The sequence below is a fragment of the Geotrypetes seraphini genome, chromosome 13 (assembly GCF_902459505.1).
Source record: "Geotrypetes seraphini chromosome 13, aGeoSer1.1, whole genome shotgun sequence".
Lineage (NCBI taxonomy): Eukaryota > Metazoa > Chordata > Amphibia > Gymnophiona > Dermophiidae > Geotrypetes > Geotrypetes seraphini.
Window position 1 is genome coordinate 63592645 of NC_047096.1, and position 24173 is coordinate 63616817.

Consider the following 24173-nt stretch of genomic DNA (forward strand, 5'->3'; position numbering starts at 1 on the left):
TTGCGGAGCAGTTTGACTCTCCAGAAGGACCTTTGCAGACTGCTAGAGCTAAGGCCCGCTCGTATTCTTTGTCGTAGGAATATCAGCAGCTGTTGGGGCAACCCAAGGTGGATTTCCTGGTCACTCAGGTGACCCGGCGCAAGTTCCTGCCTAGATAGTGCTGGGGAGGAGCTAGCTGTCCTGGTACCAGTTTTTCCTTCTCTGCTTACACAGAGTCAAGGATCTCTGCTTCACCCCAACCTGCAGTCTCTATACCTGACACCTTGGTACCTCTCAACATAACCCCTCTTCAGTTTTCTCAATCTGTAAGAGACATTTTAGAAGCTTCTAGAAAGCTTACAACTAGACAATGCTATCACCAAAAATGGACTAGATTTTCTACCTGTTGTTTTTCTCATCATAAGGAGCCTCAGCATTCCTCCTTATCTTCTGTTTTGGACTATGTTTTGCACTTATCTATTCTGGCCTCAAGTTTACTTCTATACGAGTCCATCTCAGTGCAATTGCGGTTTTCCATCAGCCTATTGAAGGGAAACCCCTCTCTGCTCATCCTATTGTTTCCAAATTCATGAAAGGACTCTTCAATATTAAAACTCCTCTCAAACTGCCTCCTGTGGTTTGGGACCTCAATGTTGTCCTTTCTCAACTGATGAAGCCTCCATTTGACCCAATTGATAACTCATCTGAAGTATCTCACTTGGAAAGTGGTGTTTCTCATAGCCCTCACTTCTGCTCAAAGAGTCAGTGAACTGCAAGCTTTAGTTGCTGACCCACCATTCACTGTGTTCATCATGACAATGTGGTTCTTCGTACTCATCCTAAATTCCTACCTAAAGTAGTCTCGTAATTTCGTCTCAACCAATCCATCGTTCTTCCAGTGTTTTTTCCAAAGCCTCATTCTCATCCTGGAGAATCAGTTCTTCATACTCTGGACTGTAAACGTGCTTTGACCTTCTACTTGGAACGCACCAAACCACACAGAACTGCTCCTCAACTTTTTGTTTCCTTCCATCCAAATAAATTGGGCCATCTTATTTCGAAGCGTACCATCTCCAACTGGATGGCGGCTTGTATCTCTTTCTGCTATGCCCAGGCTGTTTTACCCCTTCACAGTAAAGTCAAATCCCATAAAGTCAGAGCAATGGCATCTTCAGTAGCTTTCCTCAGATCTACACCTATTGAGGAAATTTGTAGAGCTGCTACTTGGTCCTAAGTTCATACCTTCACTTCTCACTATTGTCTGGATACTTTCTCCAGACGGGATGGACAGTTTGGTCAAACAGTATTACAAAATTTATTCTCATAAATTGCCAATACTCCCACCATCCCATTCTGGTTAGCTTAGAGGTCACCTACATGTGAGAATACCTGCCTGCTTGTCCTGGGATAAAGCAGTTACTTACCGTAACAGGTGTTATCCAGGGACAGCAGGCAGCTATTCTCACAACCCACCCACCTCCCCTGGTTGGCTTCTCTGCTAGCTATCTGAACTGAGGAGACGCGCCCTGTGCTGGGCGGGAAGGCAATCGCGCATGCGCGATGCGGGCGACTAAAAACTTTGAGTTTCTTCAAACAAGTCTGCTTGTGAGGCGTCCGCATCCGGGCTCCGTCGATGACGTCACCCACATGCAAGAATAGCTGCCTGCTCTCCCTGGATAACACCTGTTACGGTAAATAACTGTGCTTTCTGTGCACACATCCAAAGTTTCTTCCGAAAGTTGTCACTGAATTCATCTCAGTCAGTCCATTGTTCTACCAGTGGTTTTTTTTCTATGCCTCATTCTCATCCTGGAGAAACCGCTTTGCATACTTTGGACACAGCAGCAAACGTGGCTTCAGAGCGGATGGTTCGGGGTGAGCTCTGAAACTACGTTTGCTGCTGTGTTAGGTTTTATTGTTGTTTTGCTTTTGTTCCGGCGTGGTGCTGACCAAGATTGAAGTGTTGTTGCAGGAGATTCCTGAAGAAGCCGGTGGGTGAAACAGGGACTTATTTATAAATGATCTGGAAATTGGAACGAGTGAGATGATTAAATTTGCAGAGGACACTAAACTGTTCAAAGTTGTTAAAATGCATGCGGATTGTGAAAAATTGCAGGCTGACCTTAGGAAATGGGAAGACTGAGCATCCAAATGGCAGATGAAATTTAATGTGGACAAATGCAAAGTGATCTTCCAAAATGGAGGAATGGGAGTAAAAGAGAAACATATAATTCTAACACACCAACAGTTATGCTGTGACGATGGCCAACATTTCACAATAAAAACATTGTTTCATCAGGGCTCTGAATGAGCAGGAAAAAAAATGCCTGTCCTGCCTTCAGTTGTAACTGCTCTAAATTAGATGTCTGTATGGGAATGGGGATCCCCCTAGATCAACGGGACTTCCACGGGGACCCGTCCGAGGCCCACGGGTCTCCCATGGGGACCACTCCCAGGCCCACGGGTCTCCCATGGCTGACGGAACTCCCACGAGAATGGACTCAGAGTTCCTATCCCAAGGCCTACCTAATTTCCGTTTTGGGTCTGGTGCCGAGCTGAGCTCCCGAGTCCTGACGAATCAGCAGCAACAGTCTTTGTCACGTAGGCAGTGATCTCAGACTCTGTGTGCCTACGTGCTGAGCTCTATGCCTACGTGACAGAGACTGTTGCTGATTTGTGGGGAGGTGTCACGTGCAGGCTAGAGCGGGTGGAAAGAATCATCCTCCTCCCCCTCCCCTCCCCTCCCCTCCCGGAACATTCATGCTTAACTCCCTCATCAGTATCTGGGCACGCATGCAGCCGCTGTAGAAGACGGCGAAGGGGAGAATGCCCCAGAAAAGTTTGCTAAGATCAAGAATCCATTTTTTTGTTGTTAAAAAAAAAGAAAATAAAATCACATGCTCTTTTCCTGTATGCAAACTGAAATGCAATGAAGAGGAGGGGCCAAGGCTATGAAGACTCAGGGCTGCTGACTTTAGGAGGGGTGGTGGGAATGAATGTAGTGAAGGGTTTTTGTTTCCTGCTGGAACTCTTGGAGGGAGGTTGCTGTAGGCGGATCGTCTCACCTCTGCTGCCCGTCCCATCTTCCAGCCTGCAATGATGTCTCCACCCAGCTCCTTTCTGGGGTGATTCCCCCCCTCCCATTTTGTAAACCAGAGAGGCCCTTATTGACAACAGGCCTAGGGAAGGATGTGAATAAGATTTCGGCATGTTCACGAAAGACGTCGTCTTCCTCACGTTTTTACAGGTATGCAGGAAATGCATTTCAGAATTCAACAGTAAAAAATAAAATCTACTGTACGCAGTCAAGGTAAAATAATAAAGTTGTGCGGAGGCAGGCAAGGAAACCGTGGTTTTCCATGAGTAAACATGTGGGTAGGTACATTGCTATCGTTTTGGCATCTATATAGTGAGGAGAAACCTGTTCTGCCCTGGTTATGGGAAGAGAAACTTTTTACTATCCTTGAAGCATATGTTGTTAACTGAGGGTTGGGCAATAAGGTGGCAGGGCTACTAAGGTACCAGAGTTGGGCAAGTTACTTTGTAACAAATGAGTTCCTCTGGAAGGATGAAGTAAAAAGGCATCCATGAGCCACTGAGGTGCCAGCATCTGTGACTCAGGGATGCTACTGCTGCCTGCTAAGCGTGGCAAAAGAGACAGCTGAGATATGATTGAAGTTTACAAAATCCTGAGTGGAGTAGAACAGGTACAAATGGATCGATTTTTCACTTCGTCAAAAATTACAAAGACTAAGGGACACTCAAAGTTACAGGGAAATACTTTTAAAACCAATAGGAAGAAAAAAATTTTCATTCAGAGAATAGTTAAGCTCTGGAACGCATTGCCAGAGGTTCTGGTAAGAGCGGATAGCGTAGCTGGTTTTAAGAAAAGTTTGGACGAGTTCCTGGAGGAAAAGTTCATAGTCTTTTATTGAGAGACATGGGGGAAGCCACTGCTTGCCCTAGATCGGTAGCATGGAATATTGCTACTCCTTGGGTTTTGGCCAGGTACTGGTGACCTGAATTGGTCACCATGAGAACGGACTACTGGGCATGATGGACCATTGGTCTGATCCAGTAAAGCTATTCTTACGTTATGATATGCAGGATCGCTGGGTAGATGTGGTTCTCAGGAATGTTTTTAAACCTGCTCTTTTCAGAGTTACAGCTGCTGTGTCGATGTCTCTTGGGGTGTGTGCTGCCTAGCTCTTCTGCATTCTCTAGAGCAGTGATTCCCAACCCTGTCCTGGAGGAACACCAGGCCAATCGGGTTTTCAGGCTAGCCCTAGTGAATATGCATGAGAGAGATTTGCATATGATGGAAGTGATAGGCATGCAAATTTGCTTCATGCATATTCATTAGGGCTAGCCTGAAAACCCAATTGGCCTGGTGTTCCTCCAGGACAGGGTTGGGAACCACTGCTCTAGAGAACAGTGGCAGTAGTGCCTCCTCAGCTTCTGAGGGCTGGGATGGGCTACAGGGCGGGATGGTGTGTATGATCTTTTGCGAGTGCTGGCAAAGGTGTCAGTATATTATATTTCAGCCCCCTGAACTATATCTTTCAGATTTTTGCAGCCCAAATGCATGACCTTGCATTTCTTAGCATTAAATTTTAGCTGCCAAATTTCAGACCATTCGTCAAGCTTCGCTAGGTCTTTCTTCATGTTATTCACACCATCTGGGATGTCTACTCTATTGCAGATTTTGGTATCAGCCCTGTTACAATATTGTTTATAAAAATGTTAAAAAGAACAGGCCCAAGAACAGAACCTTGAGGCACACCACTGGTAACATCCCTTTCCTCAGAATGATCTCTGTTGACCCCTACCCTCTGTCATCTTCCACTCAACCAGTTTCTGATCCAGCTTCTCACTTTGGGGCCCATCCCGAGGGCACTCAGTTTATTTATTAGATGTCTGTGAGGAACACTGTTAAAGGCTTTGCTAAAATCTAAATATCACATCTAGTGCAATCCCTCTATCCAATTCTTTGTCTAATTCCAGTCAAAGAAATTGATCAAATTTGTCTGATAAGACCTACCTCTAGTGAATCCATGTTCCTTTCGGTCCTGTAATCCAACAGACTCCAGAAACTTCACCATTCTATGTTTTAAAAGCGTTTCCATTAATTTGATTTAGTTTAGAAAGCTAACTTCTTATTCCTTACCTTCTCAGCTACTACTTTTGAGATCCAAATTGACCTTCTTTTCATCTTACTTACTTGCCTGACAAAAAGCTTTGTTGCCCTTTGTTGCTCCTTTCAGTTTTACCCACTGCATTTCTATTCCTTCTAGACATTGATATCCAGACAACAGTTCCTTGGCATAATCCCCCATCCAAACAAAGTTAGTTTTTTAAAGTATAGAACCTTCATTTTTGAATGAGCTCTCTTTATACCCATCTTAATATTAAACCATTGAATACAGTGATCACTGGATGCCTGATGATCCCTCTGTAACATCAGAAACACTTTCTCCATTTGTATGCATTAAATCATTATGCATTCCATTATCAACTGCTGGAACAGTTGTTCTTGTAGAGAATCCATGATCTCCCTACTTTTAGAAGACCCCGCAATAGGGGTCCAGCATGTTAAAATCACTTATTAGTAAAACTTCCCTTTTTTAAGATATTTTCTGAATGTCTACTATTCAACATGTTAAAATCACTTATTAGTAAAATTTCCCTTTTTTATTTATAATTTTCAAAATATTCTCTATACAGAGTCAAGAATGGAATTTTGAAAACAAACAAATAAAAAATACATCTCTTACATTGTTAAAAACATTATTTCTATCAAGCCCACATTAAGGAAGATTTACCATTCTAAATCAAAAGAAAAGTACAATTGCAATTAAGAGATTCCAAATAGTAGTAAAATCTAATTGAATAATTTTTCAAAAAAACTTTTATTTTTATGAATTCTCAACACACTGGTTTCTTTTAATTAACTCCAAAAGAACAGTAGATATCAGTTTATGATTTATGAGTTTCTTGAACTAATAAAAATTGCTCTAGTTGTAGAGGATCCCAAAAGATACAATCTTTATCCTGATATTTAAGTATGCATTTACATGGAAACTTTAAATAAAAAGATGCTTCAATTGCCAATACTCAAGGTTTTAATGTCAGAAATGCCTTTCTTTTAAACTGAGTTGCCTTAGCAAAGTCCGGAAAAACCACAGAACTACTTATTTTTATTTTGAAAATAAGTTTTTAAGATCAGTGTTTTGTCAGACTCATTTAAACATTTTACAAGTAATGCAGCTCTAGTCAAAATGGTATCTTGTGAGTCTTCCAAAAAACTCATAAAGTCAAATTCTGTGGGGGCAAGTTCTTCTATTTCTAATTTAGATGGAATTTTCTTCTTTTGTGGGATATAGTAACATGTTGATATAGGTAATAAATCAGCGTTAGATATCCCAAGGACTTCCTTAAAATATTTCCTAAGCAAGATTTCAGGTAATAATAAATGAATCCTCGGAAAATTAGCTAAACGCAGATTTTTAACTCTTAAATTTTCAAACATTTCAAACTTAGAATGTACTGTGTGGGAATATTTTACAAGTGATGCTGAAAGTATTTGCAAAGATAGTGTCTGAGATTCAATTGCTACAAGACGTTTATCCAAAATCTTCACATTTACATCATTATTTTCCAGCTTTTGAATTATTTCCTGAGAAAAATTTAAATTCTGAGTAGCCACTGACTTTAACAAACCCTCTACACGAGTATTAATCAACCAAAGGTCTTTAAGAGATATTTCTTGAGGAGTCTCATGCAGGGTTAAGGCCTCCTCTTAAAAGGAGATGGCCTTGAGCATCACTCCAAAATTCAGAATTGATGTCAAACTCTGCTGAGGCTCTACTAGAGACTCAATAGGCCTACCTGATAGGTTGGCCTCAGAAGAAGTCACCAGAGGGAGTGGAGGAGTTCTATCCAAGGGGCTGAGAAATGCCCCAGATGTTGACGCTGCGTTAACCATCACAGGATTAATATTAGTAGGTAACAGATGGCGGTCAATCGGGCCCATTAACTCTTAAGTTTCGCTTTTCTTTTTCCCATTATAAATAATAAAAATAATATTCAAAATCTGAATAGAAAGGAAATTAAACAATAATATACCCTTTACTCCAGTTGGTCCACGGAGCTCCACGTGCCCCTTGGAGCCCCTTTGGCCACATCCTGTGGCCATGCTGCAGCGTCTCTTAAGAGGCAAGGGAAGGACCCTGATGACGCGGTCCCGACGTCCCCGCAGAAACCTACATGGGGGTCGGCTCCAAAAGTCACCAGCAGGCAACTTTACTAAATGCTGAGTCCCTGAAGGGCAGGAAACAGTCCCTCAGTCTTGTTCACCAGGCAGGTAACAGTAATCTCCAACTTCCCTTTTTTTAGATATAGTCTGAATGTCTACTATTCAACATGTTAAAATCACTTATTAGTTAAACTTCCCTTTTTTTAGATATAGTCTGAATGTCTACTATTCAATCTGCCAACTTCTGTCTGTGAAGGAGGCCTATATATCACACCAATGTAAATATATTTACCATTCCCTCTTTCCAAATTGATCCACGGTGGCTTTTCTTGCCCTGCAGATCCTGTAGTTGTGAAGCTTTAATGATCTTTCACACACACAAACTACCAGTTCATTTTTTTCTCTTCATGATTATTTGAAATGAAGTAATTAGCAGCTGAAAGCGCTTGAAGTAATTTTCTCTTGTTCTTCCTGCATTGCCTATGGCTTATAACATCTCCCAATATATAAGGTTTTTTATGCCTATGACGAGTTTTACCCCTGAAATATTTTCCCACTTATGTTTCACTCATTACGGTGTTTGTGGGAGGGACTCTGAGGCTTTTTCCTTTGTAATCTCTTACATTGGTTGGCTTAGATGTCTGTAAAGCCTTTGCATTTACAGAAAATTGATTATTTGCTTCCATTTTATTCTCTGTTTTCTTTAGAGTGTGTTTTTTTGAGTAGAAGGGGGTAGTTTGTGTATTATATGATCCTTCCACACTTGTGTTTGGTGATTTAATATGATCTTTAACATATAACACTACTCCCCCCCCCTTCCTTTCTTCCTTTCCTGAACAGATTATAGCCCGGTATAACTACATCCCAGTCATGGTTCTCTGTGAACCATGTCTCTGTGATGGCTACTATATCTAACTCCTCTTCTTCCATCACAGCTTCTAGATCCAGAATCTTGTTTCCCATACTTTGAGCATTATTATATACTGCTTTTCAGACATTGCCCCTTTTCCCATCTGTGTAGAGATATTCAGTGATTTACTTACCTGAGGGCTTATACTCATCAGAGGGCTTTGATCACCCTGCCCCATCACTTCTAGTTTAAAGCCCTCTTCAGTAGATTAGCCAGCCTGCCGCCGATGACACTTTTTCCCTTCTTTGATAGATGTCTACCATCCCTGTTCAGCAGCTCTTGGAAAATCAATCCATGGTCCAGGAAGCCAAAAAACTCTCGACACCATCCATGTAGCCACACATTCATCTCCTGGATGCGTGCTTCTGTGACCTCGCCCTTACTCTTGACAGGGAAGATGCTTGACGGGGAAGATGATTGAGAATAACACCTGCGCACCTGATTGCTTCACCTTCTCTCCCATAGCTATAAATTCATTTTTGATACTTTTGCAGGGGTACCTGGCAGTATCATTAGTGCTAACATGGATGAGCAACATCGGATAATAGTCATCAGGCTTGATGAGTCTTGGCAATCTCTCCGTAACATCTTGGATTTTGGCACCAGGCAGGCAGCATTCCTCCTGGGACATCATATCTGGTCTTCAGATGGACGCTTCTGTACCTCTCAGAAGGGAATCGCCAACCATCACTACCTTACGTCTCATAGTAGCCATGGATCCATCAGTTTGGGGGATTTCAAGCTTTGGTCCTTCCTCTCCCTGGGATGCGCTCATCTCTTCCACTTGCAAGGCAGCATACCGGTTCTTCAGTTCAAGGGCGGGTGGAGTCACAATACCAATCTTGCAGGGTTCTGTAATTTAAATCCAGGTGGTTTCCCTCAGCACAGCCTCTTCTTCATGAACCATTTCATCAATGTACCTCTCATTCTCACAGATGCTTATCATCTTGTCACTTCCTCTCTCAGTTCCTTTACTTCCTTCATAAGGGATTCAAGCTGAAGACAGATTGCACATGGAACAATTATCTCTGCCTGGGTAAACATTTTCTGTCTGCACAGAGACAGAAGCTGTAACCTGAGCAGCAGCTTTGGTGACATGATATTTCCCAACCATACTGTGGTTGTGTTGTGTCATGTCCTGTGCCATCCTTTCACTGCAGTTTCTTGTGACACTGGGTAAGTCATTTTACACTTCATTGCCCCAGATACAAAATAAGTGTCTTTCTAAAATATGTAAACTGCCTTGAATGTGTAAACCATACAGAAAAAGCGGTATATCAAGTCCCATCACCTTTTCCCCTTTCTTCCCAAGGTGGTTTCCCCATTCTATTTCACATCATCTCTGTACCAATCCTTAAAAGCTTCAGAGGATACTGAAGTGGGGCATCAGCAGTATTCAGCCATTGTTTTCTGCTGATTAGGTGGAGAAGGGAGGGGTTCTGTTTTACTTCTAAGGTTAATTGCATTATCTTTGGGACATTGCTGAAACAAGGCTGCCCTGTGAACTTCTAAAAGCTAAGTTACTCAGATTTTCATATTTCAGCATTTCATATTTCAGCTTTTCACTGGTTTTCAGCATTATATCTGCTTAATTTCTCTTCTCCTCCCTGTTTCTTACTAAAAAAATATAAAAAAAAAGCACAAAAAAATCCTTCTCTTTCCTCTGTTAAATCTTATTTCCTCTTCCTGCAGTTTTGTTTAAAATACTGTGTTTTAGGTGGTATAGAGCCTATATTTCTGGTGCCTGTGGCTCAGGGTGACTAAAGTAGGGAAAATCCTGTTATAAATCCTGTGTTTTAGGGTAGCACTGATAGAACCTGCAGTTTTGTTTAAAATACTGTGTTTTAGGTGGTATAGAGCCTATATTTCTGCCTTACTAGTAGTCTTACTTATAGTCCCACCAACCCCAGGGACCACTATTCATATATAGAAACCCATATAATCAGGACTTCACAACCAATCAAGATGACCTTTATTCTATGCAATCACTGTGGTGCTTTAATTCCAAGACATACTATTTGGAGGCTTAAGGCTTGCCCCATCTGTCTTCAACTTGCCAGTATTAAGGAGGAGCTCTGCAAACTTAAACAGGAATTGAATACAATTAAAGCAGCTTCCATCACTCCACAAAATCATACCAACTTACCACCTCTACCTCAAAGAATAAAACAACCCAGGAACAAATGGGTCACAGTAGGCTCAGGAAGACTGCGACATGTAACACAGAAACATCCACCTTCACTAATATTACCTCTACAGAATTCCTTCGCTCCACTAGTGCACTGCGATACTCAGGAAAACAGAAGGGAGGTGGGACTGGAACCAATGAAAGAAACTCAAGAGAACAAGAGCACCCTAAGTAAAAATAAAAAAGCCAAAAACAGAAAACTATTACTGTTGGGAGATTCCATCATCAGAGGCATTAACCTTGGAACACAGGGCGAGGAGTCCAAAATAGTGAAATGTCTTCCAGGATCCTCAGCTACCAGGAGTTCCAGGCAAATACTGACTATAATTAAGGAAGAAACTAAGGATTTTAACACTGATGTTGTTATCCATCTGGGAACAAATGACCTGGCCAACAACTCCACACTTGCAGCACAGAAAGCTTTTCGGGAGCTTGGTGAGGGCGTGAAACCTTTTGTAAAGACTTTAGCTTTTTCTGAAATACTGCCTGCATATGGAAAAGGAGAGCAAAGAATGAAAAACACAGAGGACTTTAATAGATGGCTCAGAGCCTGGTGTCATCAAGAAGGCTTCAGGTACATAGGAGGATGGGGAAATACATGGAAGGACAAGAAGCTATATTGCACTGATGGGCTACATATTACTACAGCAGGAAAAAGAAACCTTGCAGAGAAATTTAGACAATATTTTTCTAGGCATTTAAACTAGAAGGTGGGGGTGGTGTATGTAGAGACCACCCCCGGCAAAAGAAAAGATGTGATAGTAGTAAAGGCTGCAACAAAAGCAATATCAGCAACTCATTTCTTAGTATTGCAGCGGAAAGTGAAACGACACAAAAATCCATACGAAAAAGGAGATTATCGCTGAAAAATAGCTGGAAAGCGATGACCACAAATGCTCGCAGTCTAAGCAACAAAGTTCATGATCTGCAAGCCCTGATATTAGAGGCAGATCTAGATATTGTTGCTATCACAGAGACATGGTTCAGTGAATCACATGGATGGGATGCAAACATACCGGGATATAATCTTTTTAGGAAGGACAGAGATGGTCATAAAGGTGGAGGAGTAGCTCTCTATGTAAAGATCAATATCCAAGCGACCGAAATGCAAGGGACCTGGGGAGAGGAAGAAGCGATATGGATTGCTCTGAAAAGAGAAGATGGAACTTCTATCTACGTGGGTGTAGTCTACAGACCTCCGACTCAATCGCAGCAAATTGATAAGGATCTGATTGTGGATATCCAAAAGTTTGGAAGGAAAGAGGAGGTTCTGCTGTTGGGAGATTTCAACCTGCCGGATGCGGACTGGAATGTTCCGACTGCGGAATCGGAAAGAAGTAGGGAGATTGTGGATGCCTTTCAAGAGGCTCTGCTCAGACAAATGGTGACGGAACCCACAAGGGAAAAAGCGATATTGGATCTGGTCCTCACAAATGGAGAGAGTATCTCTAATGTTCGAGTGGGTGCTCACCTGGGTAGTAGCGATCATCAAACGGTTTGGTTTGATATAACGGCTAAAGTGGAGAGCGGCCGCACGATACTTAAAGTCCTAGATTTCAAACGTACGGACTTTAATGCAATGGGAAAGTACCTGAAGAAAGAGCTGTTAGGATGGGAGGACATAAGAGAAGTGGAAAGACAGTGGTCTAAGCTGAAAGGAGCGATAAAAATGGCTACGGACCTTTATGTGAAGAAAATCAATAAAAACAAGAGAAAAAGGAAGCCGATATGGTTCTCCAACCTAGTGGCTGAGAAAATAAAGGCGAAAGAGTTGGCGTTCATGAAATATAAAAAAACCCAAGAAGAGGAGAGCAGAAAGGACTACAGGGTGAAACTGAAAGAAGCCAAGAGAGAGATACGTTTAGCGAAGGCACAGGCGGAAGAACAAATGGCTAAAAATGTAAAAAAGGGAGATAAAAATTTTTTCAGATATATTAGTGAAAGGAGGAAGATAAAAAATGGAATTGCTAGGCTAAAAGATGCTGGGAACAAATATGTGGAGAGTGATGAGGAGAAAGCAAATGTGCTAAACAAATACTTCTGTTCTGTGTTCACAGAAGAAAATCCTGGAGAAGGACCGAGATTGTCCGGCAAAGTTACACGAGAAAATGGAGTAGATTCTGCGCCGTTCACGGAGGAGGGTGTTTATGAGCAACTTGAAAAACTGAAGGTGGACAAAGCGATGGGACCAGACGGGATCCATCCCAGGATACTAAGGGAACTCAGAGAGGTTCTGGCGAGTCCTATTAAAGACTTGTTCAACAAATCTCTGGAGACGGGAGTGATTCCTGGGGATTGGAGGAGAGCGGATGTGGTCCCTATTCATAAAAGTGGTCACAGGGATGAAGCAGGAAACTACAGGCCGGTGAACCTCACTTCAGTTGTTGGAAAAATAATGGAAGTGTTGCTGAAAGAAAGGATAGTGTATTTCCTTGAATCTAATGGGTTACAGGATCCGAGGCAACATGGCTTTACAAAAGGTAAATCGTGCCAAACGAACCTGATTGAATTTTTTGATTGGGTGACCAGAGAGCTGGATCAAGGACATATGCTAGATGTAATTTACTTGGATTTCAGCAAAGCCTTTGATACAGTTCCTCATAGGAGGCTGTTGAACAAACTTGAAGGGCTGAAGTTATTACCCAAAGTGGTGAACTGGGTCAGAAACTGGCTATCGGACAGACGCCAGAGGGTGGTGGTTAATGGAAGTCGCTCGAAGGAAGGAAAGGTGACTAGTGGAGTCCCTCAGGGTTCGGTGCTGGGGCCAATCCTGTTCAATATGTATGTAAGTGACATTGCTGTAGGGCTAGAAGGAAAAGTGTGCCTTTTTGCAGATGATACCAAGATTTGTAACAGAGTAGACACCGAAGAGGGAGTGGATAATATGAAAAAGGATCTGCAAAAGTTAGAGGAATGGTCTAATGCCTGGCAACTAAAATTCAATGCAAAGAAATGCAGAGTAATGCATTTGGGGATTAATAATAGGAAGGAACCGTATATGCTGGGAGGAGAGAAGCTGATATGCACGGACGGAGAGAGGGACCTTGGGGTGATAGTGTCCGAAGATCTTAAGGCGAAAAAACAGTGTGATAAGGCAGTGGCTGCTGCCAGAAGGATTCTGGGCTGTATAAAGAGAGGCGTAGTCAGTAGAAGGAAGAAGGTGTTGATGCCCCTGTACAGGTCATTGGTGAGGCCCCACTTGGAGTATTGTGTTCAGTTTTGGAGACCGTATCTGGCGAAAGACATAAGAAGACTTGAGGCGGTCCAGAGGAGGGCGACGAAAATGATAGGAGGCTTGCGCCAGAAGACGTATGAGGAGAGACTGGAAGACCTGAATATGTATACCCTAGAGGAAAGGAGAGACAGGGGAGATATGATTCAGACGTTCAAATACTTGAAGGGTATTAATGTAGAACAAAATCTTTTCCAGAGAAAGGAAAATGGTAAAACCAGAGGACATAATTTGAGGTTGAGGGGTGGTAGATTCAGGGGCAATGTTAGGAAATTCTACTTTACGGAGAGGGTGGTGGATGCCTGGAATGCGCTCCCGAGAGAGGTGGTGGAGAGTAAAACTGTGACTGAGTTCAAAGAAGCGTGGGATGAACACAGAAGATTTAGAATCAGAAAATAATATTAAATATTGAACTAGGCCAGTTACTGGGCAGACTTGCACGGTCTGTGTCTGTATATGGCCGTTTGGTGGAGGATGGGCTGGGAAGGGCTTCAATGGCTGGGAGGGTGTAGATGGGCTGGAGTAAGTCTTAACAGAGATTTTGGCAGTTGGAACTCAAGCACAGTACCGGGTAAAGCTTTGGATTCTCGCCCAGAAATAGCTAAGAAGAAAAAAAAAAAAAAAAAAAAAAAAAATCTAAATTGAATCAGGTTGGGCAGACTGGATGGACCATTCGGGTCTTTATCTGCCGTCATCTACTATGTTACTATGTTACTATGTTACTATGGTTGGTCAGACCGTGGTACATGTTAATTGGAAAAGAACTGAAGCGTTTTGGAAGTCAGGCTGTTTTTCATGAAGAGTGAAGTGGCCTCAAAATCCTCTACTGTCAGATGTATCAAGGAGATGATAGAATCAGTTTATTCATTCAAGACTTGGCAGTTGCCAAATGTTTTGAAAACTCATTTGACCAGAGCTTAGACTTCTTCGTGGGTGGAGCAGACGCCAATTCCTCCTTGGGATATTTGCAGGACAAGCCACCTGGTCAACTGTATATTCCTTTGCTCGACACTAGGCAGAATGTTTAGTCTCGGCAAAAGGTTATCAAATTTGGGACTAGGAGCTGCTGGTTTGGCTACATCCAAATCTTGTTGAGTACTGCTTTGGTAATTAGCACTTGTCTGGGTTGGTTTGAAGGGATGATGAGTAAATGAAAATTAGCAGATAAGACCTAATTTCACATTTTTAAGCATGTTCACTGGGTTAGTTTCTCAAGCCTGATCTCTTGGTTTGCCCTAGGTGCCTTTTACCTGGTATTTGAGTATATGGATCATGATCTGATGGGACTGTTGGAATCTGGTTTGGTACAGTTTTCTGAGGATCATATCAAGTCTTTCATGAAGCAGTTGATGGAGGGACTTGACTACTGTCACAAGAAAAACTTCCTCCACCGTGATATCAAATGTTCCAACATTTTATTGAACAACAGGTAAGCTATTGGTGTTGTCTTGCCCTGTGATGATACCATACCATATATTTTTCTTCTATACCACAATTTTTCAGCTAGGATTCAATACAGTTTGTAGCATGATAAACATATGAACTTAGAACATATTTCTGCTTTTCTCAGAGAGCATGATAACCTAAACTTGCAGAATATGCTAATGAGCAGTCAAAGATTTGAATGCTTTTTTTGTTTGTGTGTTCGCGCAATCTCAGAATACTGATAACACTGTTGTATTTTCGCTTTCCAGTGGACAGATTAAGCTAGCTGATTTTGGTCTTGCTCGGCTGTACAGCTCAGAAGAAAGGTAAGATTTCATTTAAAGAAGAACCGCCTTGAAATAGAATTTGGTTGCATGAGACTTTGCTCGTCTGCCATGCTCCAGTTCTATCCCCTTTTAGAGGCATGATTCCTGGGTTGGTCTTACCAGTCCCAGTTAAACGCATGCTTGTATGCCTAAAAGAAGGCAACCAACACCACCATTTTGGCAAATAGACATGAATTGAAAAGCAAACTTCAAATGAAAATATTTTGACTTGCTGATACAATAGTATGTATTATCAGTGTGCATTTATAATCTATGTTGCTGTTGTCAGTAATCATGACTGGCATTCATAAATTTTCCAAGTTTCAATGAATAAAACTGCAGTAAAAGATACAGTGGAGAAGTAGCCTAATGCTTAATGCAGTGGTCTGGGGACTGGGTTCAATTCCTACTGCAACTCTTTAACCATCTATTGCCCCAGGTACAAAAAAATAACCTTTGATTGTGAGCCCACTAGGGTATGAGAAAGAACCTGCATATAAATGTGTACAGCGCTGCATATGTCTAGTAATAGCATTGCTGAGGTTCTTTTAAGGCATTTGGGTTTTATTGTCTCATTTTGTGTTGTTTAATTTTTTAGCCGTCCTTACACTAATAAAGTCATCACGTTGTGGTACCGACCCCCTGAATTGCTGCTTGGAGAAGAACGTTATACACCAGCTATAGATGTGTGGAGCTGTGGGTAAGCCCCTCACTTTAGAAAAATCTTTTTATTAGAAACATAGAAACATGATAGCAGATAAAGGCCAAATGGCTCATCTAGTCTGCCCATCTGCAGTAACCATTATCTTGTTCTCTCTCCGAGAGATCCCACTTGCCTATCCAAGGCCCTTTTGAATTCAGACACAGTCTCTGTCTCCACCGCCTCTTCTGGGAAACTGTTCCATGCATCTATCATACTTTCTGTAAAAAAAAGTATTCTGCAGCACCTGTAGATTGGTACAGTTCATTGCGAATGGGTTATCTCTCACTGTGACCTGCAGATGGAGACTGAGGCTCCCCCCTCCTAACCCAGTCTTTTTCGGTCTCTAGCAGGTGAAATAGGAATCTTAAGGCTCCCCTCTGTTTAGCACTGTTGGATTTTGCTTAAGCTTCCTGATCTTTTCTGGTGCTGGACGGAGCTTGGACGGGTCCTGTCTAGGGATCTGTCTGACCTCGGGGATGTCAAACCCAGCGGGTCTCGAGCGGGGTCCTTCCCCCCCCCCTTCCTCCACCTGCACATATTTTTGTAGAGGTGCCTCAGCTGGCAGCCTGGCCACCGATACTGGTCAGGCCTCCGGCTTTTAGAGCCAGTGGAGTCTGTTCTGAAAAAAAAAAAAAAAAATCCTGAGGTTGTGCTGGTCTAAAGTAGTGTTCTTCAACCTTTTGACACCTATGGGCCAGCGGAAATAAAATAATTATTTTGTGGACCGGCAATTGAAGAACACAGGGCTAAGTCGTGCCCATCTCTGCCCCAGACCCCGCCCACATAATAGTACTAATTATAACACAATTTTTTCCATTCATTTTTCATATACACACACACACACCATAATCGTATTAACAACACGTAATGGTTAACCACAAAATTAAAATACACAAACACACTGTATGCTTTTCAACATTCATTCCTACCAGGACCAAAAACTAAAAGTACTATTATTTACAAACAAACCCTAAGATGCAAGACTCTGCAAGCAGTACAAGCCCAGAGGAAAAGAAATAAATGCATTTCTTCCTGAACAGACAGCAGATATAAATCAATCACTAAATAAAAAATAAAAAAAATAAAAGCATTACCCCCTACCGTTGTTATCTATCTCCCTCCATTGCCTTCTGGCCTGCTCCCCGGTGTTATCTTTGGGCTGGTCCACAGTGCGATCAACGCGGTGTCTTTGGGCCGGCTCCCTGAGTGCTGCAGTGCACAAAGCTGTGGGCAGTGGCTCCTTGCGCGCATCCCACGCCTTATCTGGAAGCTTTCCCTCTGACGTTGCGATGTCAGGGAGAAGGCTTCCGGTTCAGGCGCAGGACACACGTAGGAGCCTTTTCCCACGGCTTTGTGCACTGCAGCACTCAGGGAGCCGGCCCGAAGAGGCCGCATTGATCGCACCGTGGACCAGCGGCTGAAGAACACTGTCTTTGGCTCGATGGACGTGCCGGCCCTGTTGACTGTCAGAAAATTTCTGCGGACCGGTCCACAGTCAGGCGGTTGAAGAACACAAGTCTAAAAGGCTCTTTTCCCTTTCAAATTGCTCTTTTACTGTGTTTTCTCATCTAACCAGCACTTATTTTACAGCTAGGGCAGTTTTCAGCAAAATGAGCACTTTACAAGGGAAAAATTGCTCATTGTGCTCCAGACAGGAGGCATTCGCAGCCGGCCTGTGCAAGCATTGTACAGGCTGGAGCGGTGGGGGATCCTTGTTGGCATCAGATGCCGGCAGCCAGGGAACCCTGCCACAAGTGCCTCGTGAGTCAGCAAATGATCGCAGGTTAAGCCCGGGCTTCCCCCAACACCCACGTGGGAGGTTTCCCAGCCATTGATGGTCTGGGTAAAAAGGATTCACTTACTGCCGCAGCGGTTGGGAACTCCCTTACCACTGCTGCCAGCTTGCCTGCTTTAGTGGCTGGAACAGTTCAGGCTTCCCAGATACCACAGGCCTCGAGCTCCAATTTTGGTGGTTTCGGCTCCAGTTTTGGTGGGAAGCACCTCCATTATTTCAGTGTCCTCAGGTGACCTTCCCCCTCTGTTGGAGAGACAGGGACAGGTTTCTGCTGGGTCCCAATGCTGTGACAGGGAGTCCCTTGGGGTCGCCAGGGGTTATTCACCCAGAATTTGTTTTGGCACTATGTAAAGCTTATGTTCTTGCAGCCAGAGGTCCTGCTTCTGTCTCGGGGGGGTGCCCTTAACATCTTCTCCAGTTTGGTTCCAGACAGTGCTGGTTTTGTTCCCCACTACTACTACTCTCGTCCAGTCCGTGGTCCTACCGGCCTTGAGTAGTCGGGAGGGTTCTTTGGAGCAGAGGCAGTTGTGCAAGTTGTATGTCTGCCGGGTCCAAAAATCGGATCGTCTTTTTGTCCTCAGTGGGTTCTCATAAGGGGGACGGTGCTTCCAAGGCCACCATTGCTCGCTGGATCAAGGAGACTATTGCTTCAGTGTATCTTCAAAAGAAGTCTGTTTCGGAATTTCTCAATGCTCATTCTGGGGTCAGGCTGCTTCTTGGTTTGAGTTTGCTGGTGCCTCCAGTGGATATATGTAAAGCACACCTGTTGGTCTTCTCTCCATTCCTTTGTGCGGTTCTACCGTGTGGATATTCAGGCATGTTGGGACGTGGTGTTCGGGGAGCGCATGCTTGTGGCAGCCCTTCGGGGGTCCCACCCATGATGGGTACTGCTTTGATAAGTCCCATCAGTGAGCTGTGCTGGTCTGGAGAGACGATTAAAGAAGAAGAAATTAGGTCCTTACCTGCTAATTTTCTTTCTTTTAGTCTCTCCAGATTGGCACAGTCCATGCCCTGTCTGTTTTCTTTTAGGTTTCACATGAAGAATGTGGGGTTTTTTTCTGTGGAATCTCGTGTTTTTTGTAGGTTAGGGGAGATTATATGACTAGCGCCTTTTGGTTCATCTGGCGTAGCTGGCGAGCTGTGGGGTTGGTTCTGAATATCCTTCTCTTTAATTTCCAACAGTGTGTTATTGTTGTCATAATTCATACTTATTAGTTTCTTAGTTCTGCTTGGCTATTCGGCAGACTGATTGTATTTGGGACTGCATCAGGTGCCAGCAGCCAGGGAACCCCGCCGCAAGTTCGGCACAGATTGGCACAGTCCATGCCCTGTCTGTTTTCTTTCGGGATTCGCATGAAGAGTGGTTTTTTTTCTGCAGGATCTCATGTTTTTGGTAGGTTAGGGGAGATTACATGACCAGCGGCTTTTGGTTTGTCTGGCATAGTTGGCGAGCTATGGGGATGTTTCTGAATGTCCTTCTCTTCAATTTCCAACAGTGTATTTTCTAGGTTAATTGTTCCTGTGGGGAGTGGTGGTGGTGTCATAATTCACACTCATTAGTTTCTTAGTTCTGCTTGGCTATTTGGCAGACTGATTGTACTTGGGATTGCACAGTTCACTTGTACTACAGCCAAAAGTTTGTTGTTCAGTCTCCATCTGCTGGTCATGGTGAGATATTACCCATCAGTGAGCTGTGCCATTCTGAAGAGACTAAAAGAAAGAAAATTAGCAGGTAAGAACCTAATTTCTCCATCCCTCATGGCTACTTCACTTAAACTCAACAAAAATGCAGTAGGGACAATATGTGTTTGAGACCTGTGCTCCAAACAGTCCTGAAGTATATCCAGTGCTTCTCTCTGAGGGATTGATGTATACAGAGAGGCCACATCTATAGTGACCAGATAGGAGACCCTCCCCTAAGAATCCCTCCCGTTGTTGTACCAGTTGCAGAAAAATGAGTGATGTCCCTCATTAGAGAACTGACAGTCGTAAGGCATTCCTGGAGGTGACAGTCAATGTACTTACACACCCATTCCAGCATCGAATCCCTGGCTGAAAAAAATAGGCCAGCCAGGGGGTTTTGCAGATTTTTCTGGATCTTTGGCAGTAAGTAAAAAACTGGTATCTTATAGAAATGATTGGCCAAAAATTTACACTCAGCTTCTGTAAGATAACCCTCTGATTTCCCCTTATTGGATAGATCCAGCACTTAAGTGAAAATAAAGTCCGAAAGTTATGTGGATAGCTGAATGTAATACTGGCTTAGAGAGCTGGAGGTAAGCCTCCAACAAATACTTATCCCTGTCCGAGAGGACAGTAGCTCCCACTTTGTCAGCTCTCACCTTTCAGTATACTAATAGTAATTGAAGTCACCCATTGTTATACTGTTGCCCAGTTTTCCTGCTTTCCTAATCTCTGAAAACATTTCTTCATCTGTTTGCTCATTTTGTCCTAGTGGACGGTAGTTATAACCCTACTTTTATATTCCTTCCCTTCACACATGGAATTTTTATCCATATGGATTCCACACTGCTATCTGTCATGCAGAATGCTTATTTTATTTGATTAAATTCCCTCTTTAACATATAGCGTAACCCCTCCCCCCTCCTAATTTGATCCACTCTGTCCCTGCGATATAATTTGTACTGAGGTAATACAGCATCCCATTGATTGTCCTCCTTCCATCAGGTCTCTGAGATGCCTATTATATCTAGATCAACAAAAGACCAAAAAAATTAAATGGTTATCTATTAATTAAATATACTTACACAAAACCATTTAGAAAAGTCAAAATGGACAGTAGACTATGTCCCAATTAGTATTTTATTGAATTTTATATATAGGGACAAGCCTCAGATTTAATTATTTTGGTAGGGAGGTTGGGACAAAACTGGTTATGTCACGGGGAGCAAGAGAAGATTGATTTTCTTTCTCTTGAAGAAACCCCATTATGGGGAGATCTCCATAAATCTGAGGCTTGTCCCTATATATAAAATTCAATAAAATACTAATTGGGACAGAGAGCATAAGAACATAAGAAGTGCCATCTCTGGAACAGACCCTAGGTCCATCAAGTCCGGCGATTTCTAAATGGTTTTGTGTATGTATATTATATCTACCTCATCATTCAGTGCTATATACTAACTCTCCTATTTTATTTTTTAGGCTTCTAGAATTCGTGTACAGACACTTCAGATTATTTTGTTTCCTTGTAATTACAGGCTTCTGAGAAAATAGGGAAAATTTGACATTGACGTGATGATGTCATGCGAGAGGCACGTTCTGTAGGTAGTGTGCCGGCATCTCATGGTACACGTGGAATCTTGCTGCAGCACACTAGTTTGACGTAAACTGCCTTAGATCTTGCCAGGTACTTATGACCTGGGTTGGCCACTGCTGGAAACAGGATAATAGGCTTAATGGTCCTTCGGTTTGTCCCAGTATGGCAACTCTTATGTTGTTATGAATTCCTTGGACCCAGGGGAATAGGAATTGTCATCCTGAGTGGCATCTTAACCTGATTCTATGGTCCCAGCAGAAGGCACTCATTGAGCCTCTGTGGAAGGCTGTTCTGAAAGATCTTATCTTAAAGTTGGTTTTCGTTGTCATATTTTTATCTCTGTGCAGGATTTCTGAGCTACAAGCATTATCCTGTAGAGATCGTCTAAATCAACCTTTGTTTCTTCCCTCCTTTTAAGAAGAAAAGGATTTTCTGTTTTTCCATTTTCTTGACTTCTGTCAAGCACTTCTTCACTATCTAGAAGCGACTGGTGAATTTCACTGTTCTACTTACCTTTTTATTATTCTTTCAGATCTTATATTGGAGTAATGCTGCCTTAAGAGGAACCATTGCCCACTGGATTAAAGAGGCTGTTGCTTTGACTTATATTTTTTCTGGCAAGCAGTTTCCTCCTCCAAGCACATTCTTCCAGAGCTCTATCAGCTTCTTGAGTGGAGTCTAGGGCTTACTTCTTGGAAAAAATATGTAGGTTGGCTGTATGGTCATCTTTGCATACCTTTTCCAGGTACTATCACTTGGACATTACTGTCAGTTGGAGACATCCTTTAGAACATCAGTTCTCTTTGTTTAAAGACTACTTTGTTGCATCCCACAAGTTTCTGGATTGATTTCTTTGTTTAAAGTTGTTGCTACATGTTGCTGTGTCTGGTTCTAGTTCTTTTACTCTTCATATGTTGGCTCTGTGAGGAAGGAAAACTATTTGTCTAATTCTTCCTTTTACTTTGTTATGAGAAATACTAACTGACCAAGGCGCATACAATCCTATATGACAGTTCAGTTTAGTATTCTTTATTTCCACTTTCTGGTGCATGGTTATTACCCACAAACTTCTGGATTCATCTACTATGATTAAATGAAACAAAATTATCAGGTAAGACATAATCTTTTCTTCTACCTTCCCTGGCAGCCTGAAAAGAGCAGACAAAAATGGTTAATGAAGAGTTACAAAGAGATGACAATATTGTAAATGAGGAGTTATCAGTGCTTTTCACAGTAAATGTCTGGAAATCTTGGTTTCAGTTTCTGTAAGATGTTTTAAGTTTTATTTTTTCTCTTCATTAATGTCTTCTCTTCATTTTTTCCAGCTGTATCTTGGGAGAACTCTTTACCAAGAAGCCCATTTTTCAGGCTAATCAGGAGCTGGCTCAGCTAGAGTTGATAAGGTACACATATGTCTTCATAAGTTCTTATTACATTTAAGGTAGAAATACTGTATTTTTTTGCTCCATAAGACGCACCTGATCATAAGACACACCACCTCTAGAGGAGGAAAAACCAAGAAAAAAAAATTCTGAACCAAATGCCCTGTACCCTGTTCCCTTTCTGGTGGTCTAGTGATAGGCCGGGACAGGGTACCGGGCACATCTAGTGGTGGGCACATCTAATGGTAGGCAGCCCCAAGCCAGCCTGCCATCCAGCCCCAGGCCAGCCAGCCAGCCCGATTCAGGCCAACCAGCCAGCCAGTCCCCCGTACCTTTTTAAAATCCTGCACAGCAGCTCCAGCTGGTTTCCCTCCTTCCCTGCCTGCCACGGCACCTACTTTGCAGACGGTGCTCGCAGCCTTTGCTCTTCCGAGCTCCTCCTTATTTCCCGGCCAGTGGCGAAACAGATCAGCAGCGCGGACATCAGGAGCAAGCTTTACGCTCTCCCGCTCGGCCCCACACTGCTTGCCAAATGGCTGTCGTAAGTTCTCATGAGTCCCGTGAGAACCTACTCCAGCCATTCAGAAAGCAGCGTGGGGCCGAGAGGGAGAGCGTAAATCTTACTCCTGATGTCCGTGCTGCTGATCTGTTTCGCCACTGGCCAGGAATTAAAACGAGGGCGCTGGACCACCAGGTGAAAAAGGGGGATCTGCGAGGGGGGAGGGTGTTTAAAAAAAAAAAAAAGGTGGTGCGTCAGCAGCCGGCGGGTTTTACAATGGTACCGGGAGGGAGGGTAACAAAATTTGTACCTTTGCTTCATAAGACACACCGAGATTTCCACCCACTTTGAGGTGGAAAAAAGTGCGTCTTATGGAGCGAAAAATATGGTACTTTCTGCTGAGCAGTAAACTATTAACTGTGTATTGCTTCTGTTAACAAATATTTAGTAAAATCTAGTTTTTTGAAAGGTTTTGAAAGAACCATTTTTGCTCAGATGTAACAGGTGTTTTTCCATTGACAGTGGGATTGATTATGCACACTAAAGAGGTGATGTCTTTGCATTGTCACTTGGATAGAACAGCTCTCTCAGACTGTAAAACTTGGTTTGCAGCTTCAAGCATGCATGGCATTTCCTGGAAGTAGTTGTCTCCTAAGTTCCAAAGATCAAGAATTTTAGCAAAATCTCAGGTGGGGAGGGATTTTGTGCTTTTTCTGTCAACAAGCAAGAGTGAATCAAGTTCACAAGTGAATGATTTCTAAGCCTAGGGTTGGTCAATTTTTTTTGTGCTGCCTTATATTTTAGGAGTAGCCTACACACAAAAAAAAATGAGTCGCTACATTATGCAAATATAGCTTGACCAAAGGAACTTATTTAAAGAAGGGAACAGGCCGAAAAATTGGAGCACATAGAGGTAAGTAAGGAGGATGTCCTCAAACAGATAGGTTAAAATGCGGCAAATCACCGGGCCCGGACGGGATCCACCCAAGGGTTCTAAAGGAACTAAGACAAGAAATAGCGGGCACAATCCAGCATGTTTGCAACCTATCCTTGAAAACTGGAGAGGTACCAGAGGACTGGAAATTGGCGAATGTCACACCTATCTTCAAGAAGGGATCGAGAGGTGACCCCGGGAACTACAGGCCGGTGAGCCTGACTTCAATTATAGGGAAGATGGTGGAAGCTATGATCAAGGACGG

General features: G+C 42.8%; 1 protein-coding gene across 14 annotated transcripts in view; it reads left to right on the forward strand.

Annotated features, from left to right (window-relative positions):
• The window catches only part of CDK12 (cyclin dependent kinase 12), a 266008-nt gene that overhangs the window by 74713 nt on the left and 167122 nt on the right, over positions 1-24173 (forward strand). For all 14 annotated transcript variants that reach the window (XR_004536806.1, XR_004536805.1, XM_033918520.1 and 11 more), the window contains 4 exons: positions 14804-14993; positions 15259-15315; positions 15914-16015; positions 22419-22496. Coding sequence is in view for 12 of the 14 variants with exons in the window: in XM_033918520.1 (XP_033774411.1) it covers positions 14804-14993; positions 15259-15315; positions 15914-16015; positions 22419-22496 (427 nt within the window). In the remaining 2 variants the exon portion in view is untranslated. The remainder of the gene's footprint in view (positions 1-14803; positions 14994-15258; positions 15316-15913; positions 16016-22418; positions 22497-24173) is intronic.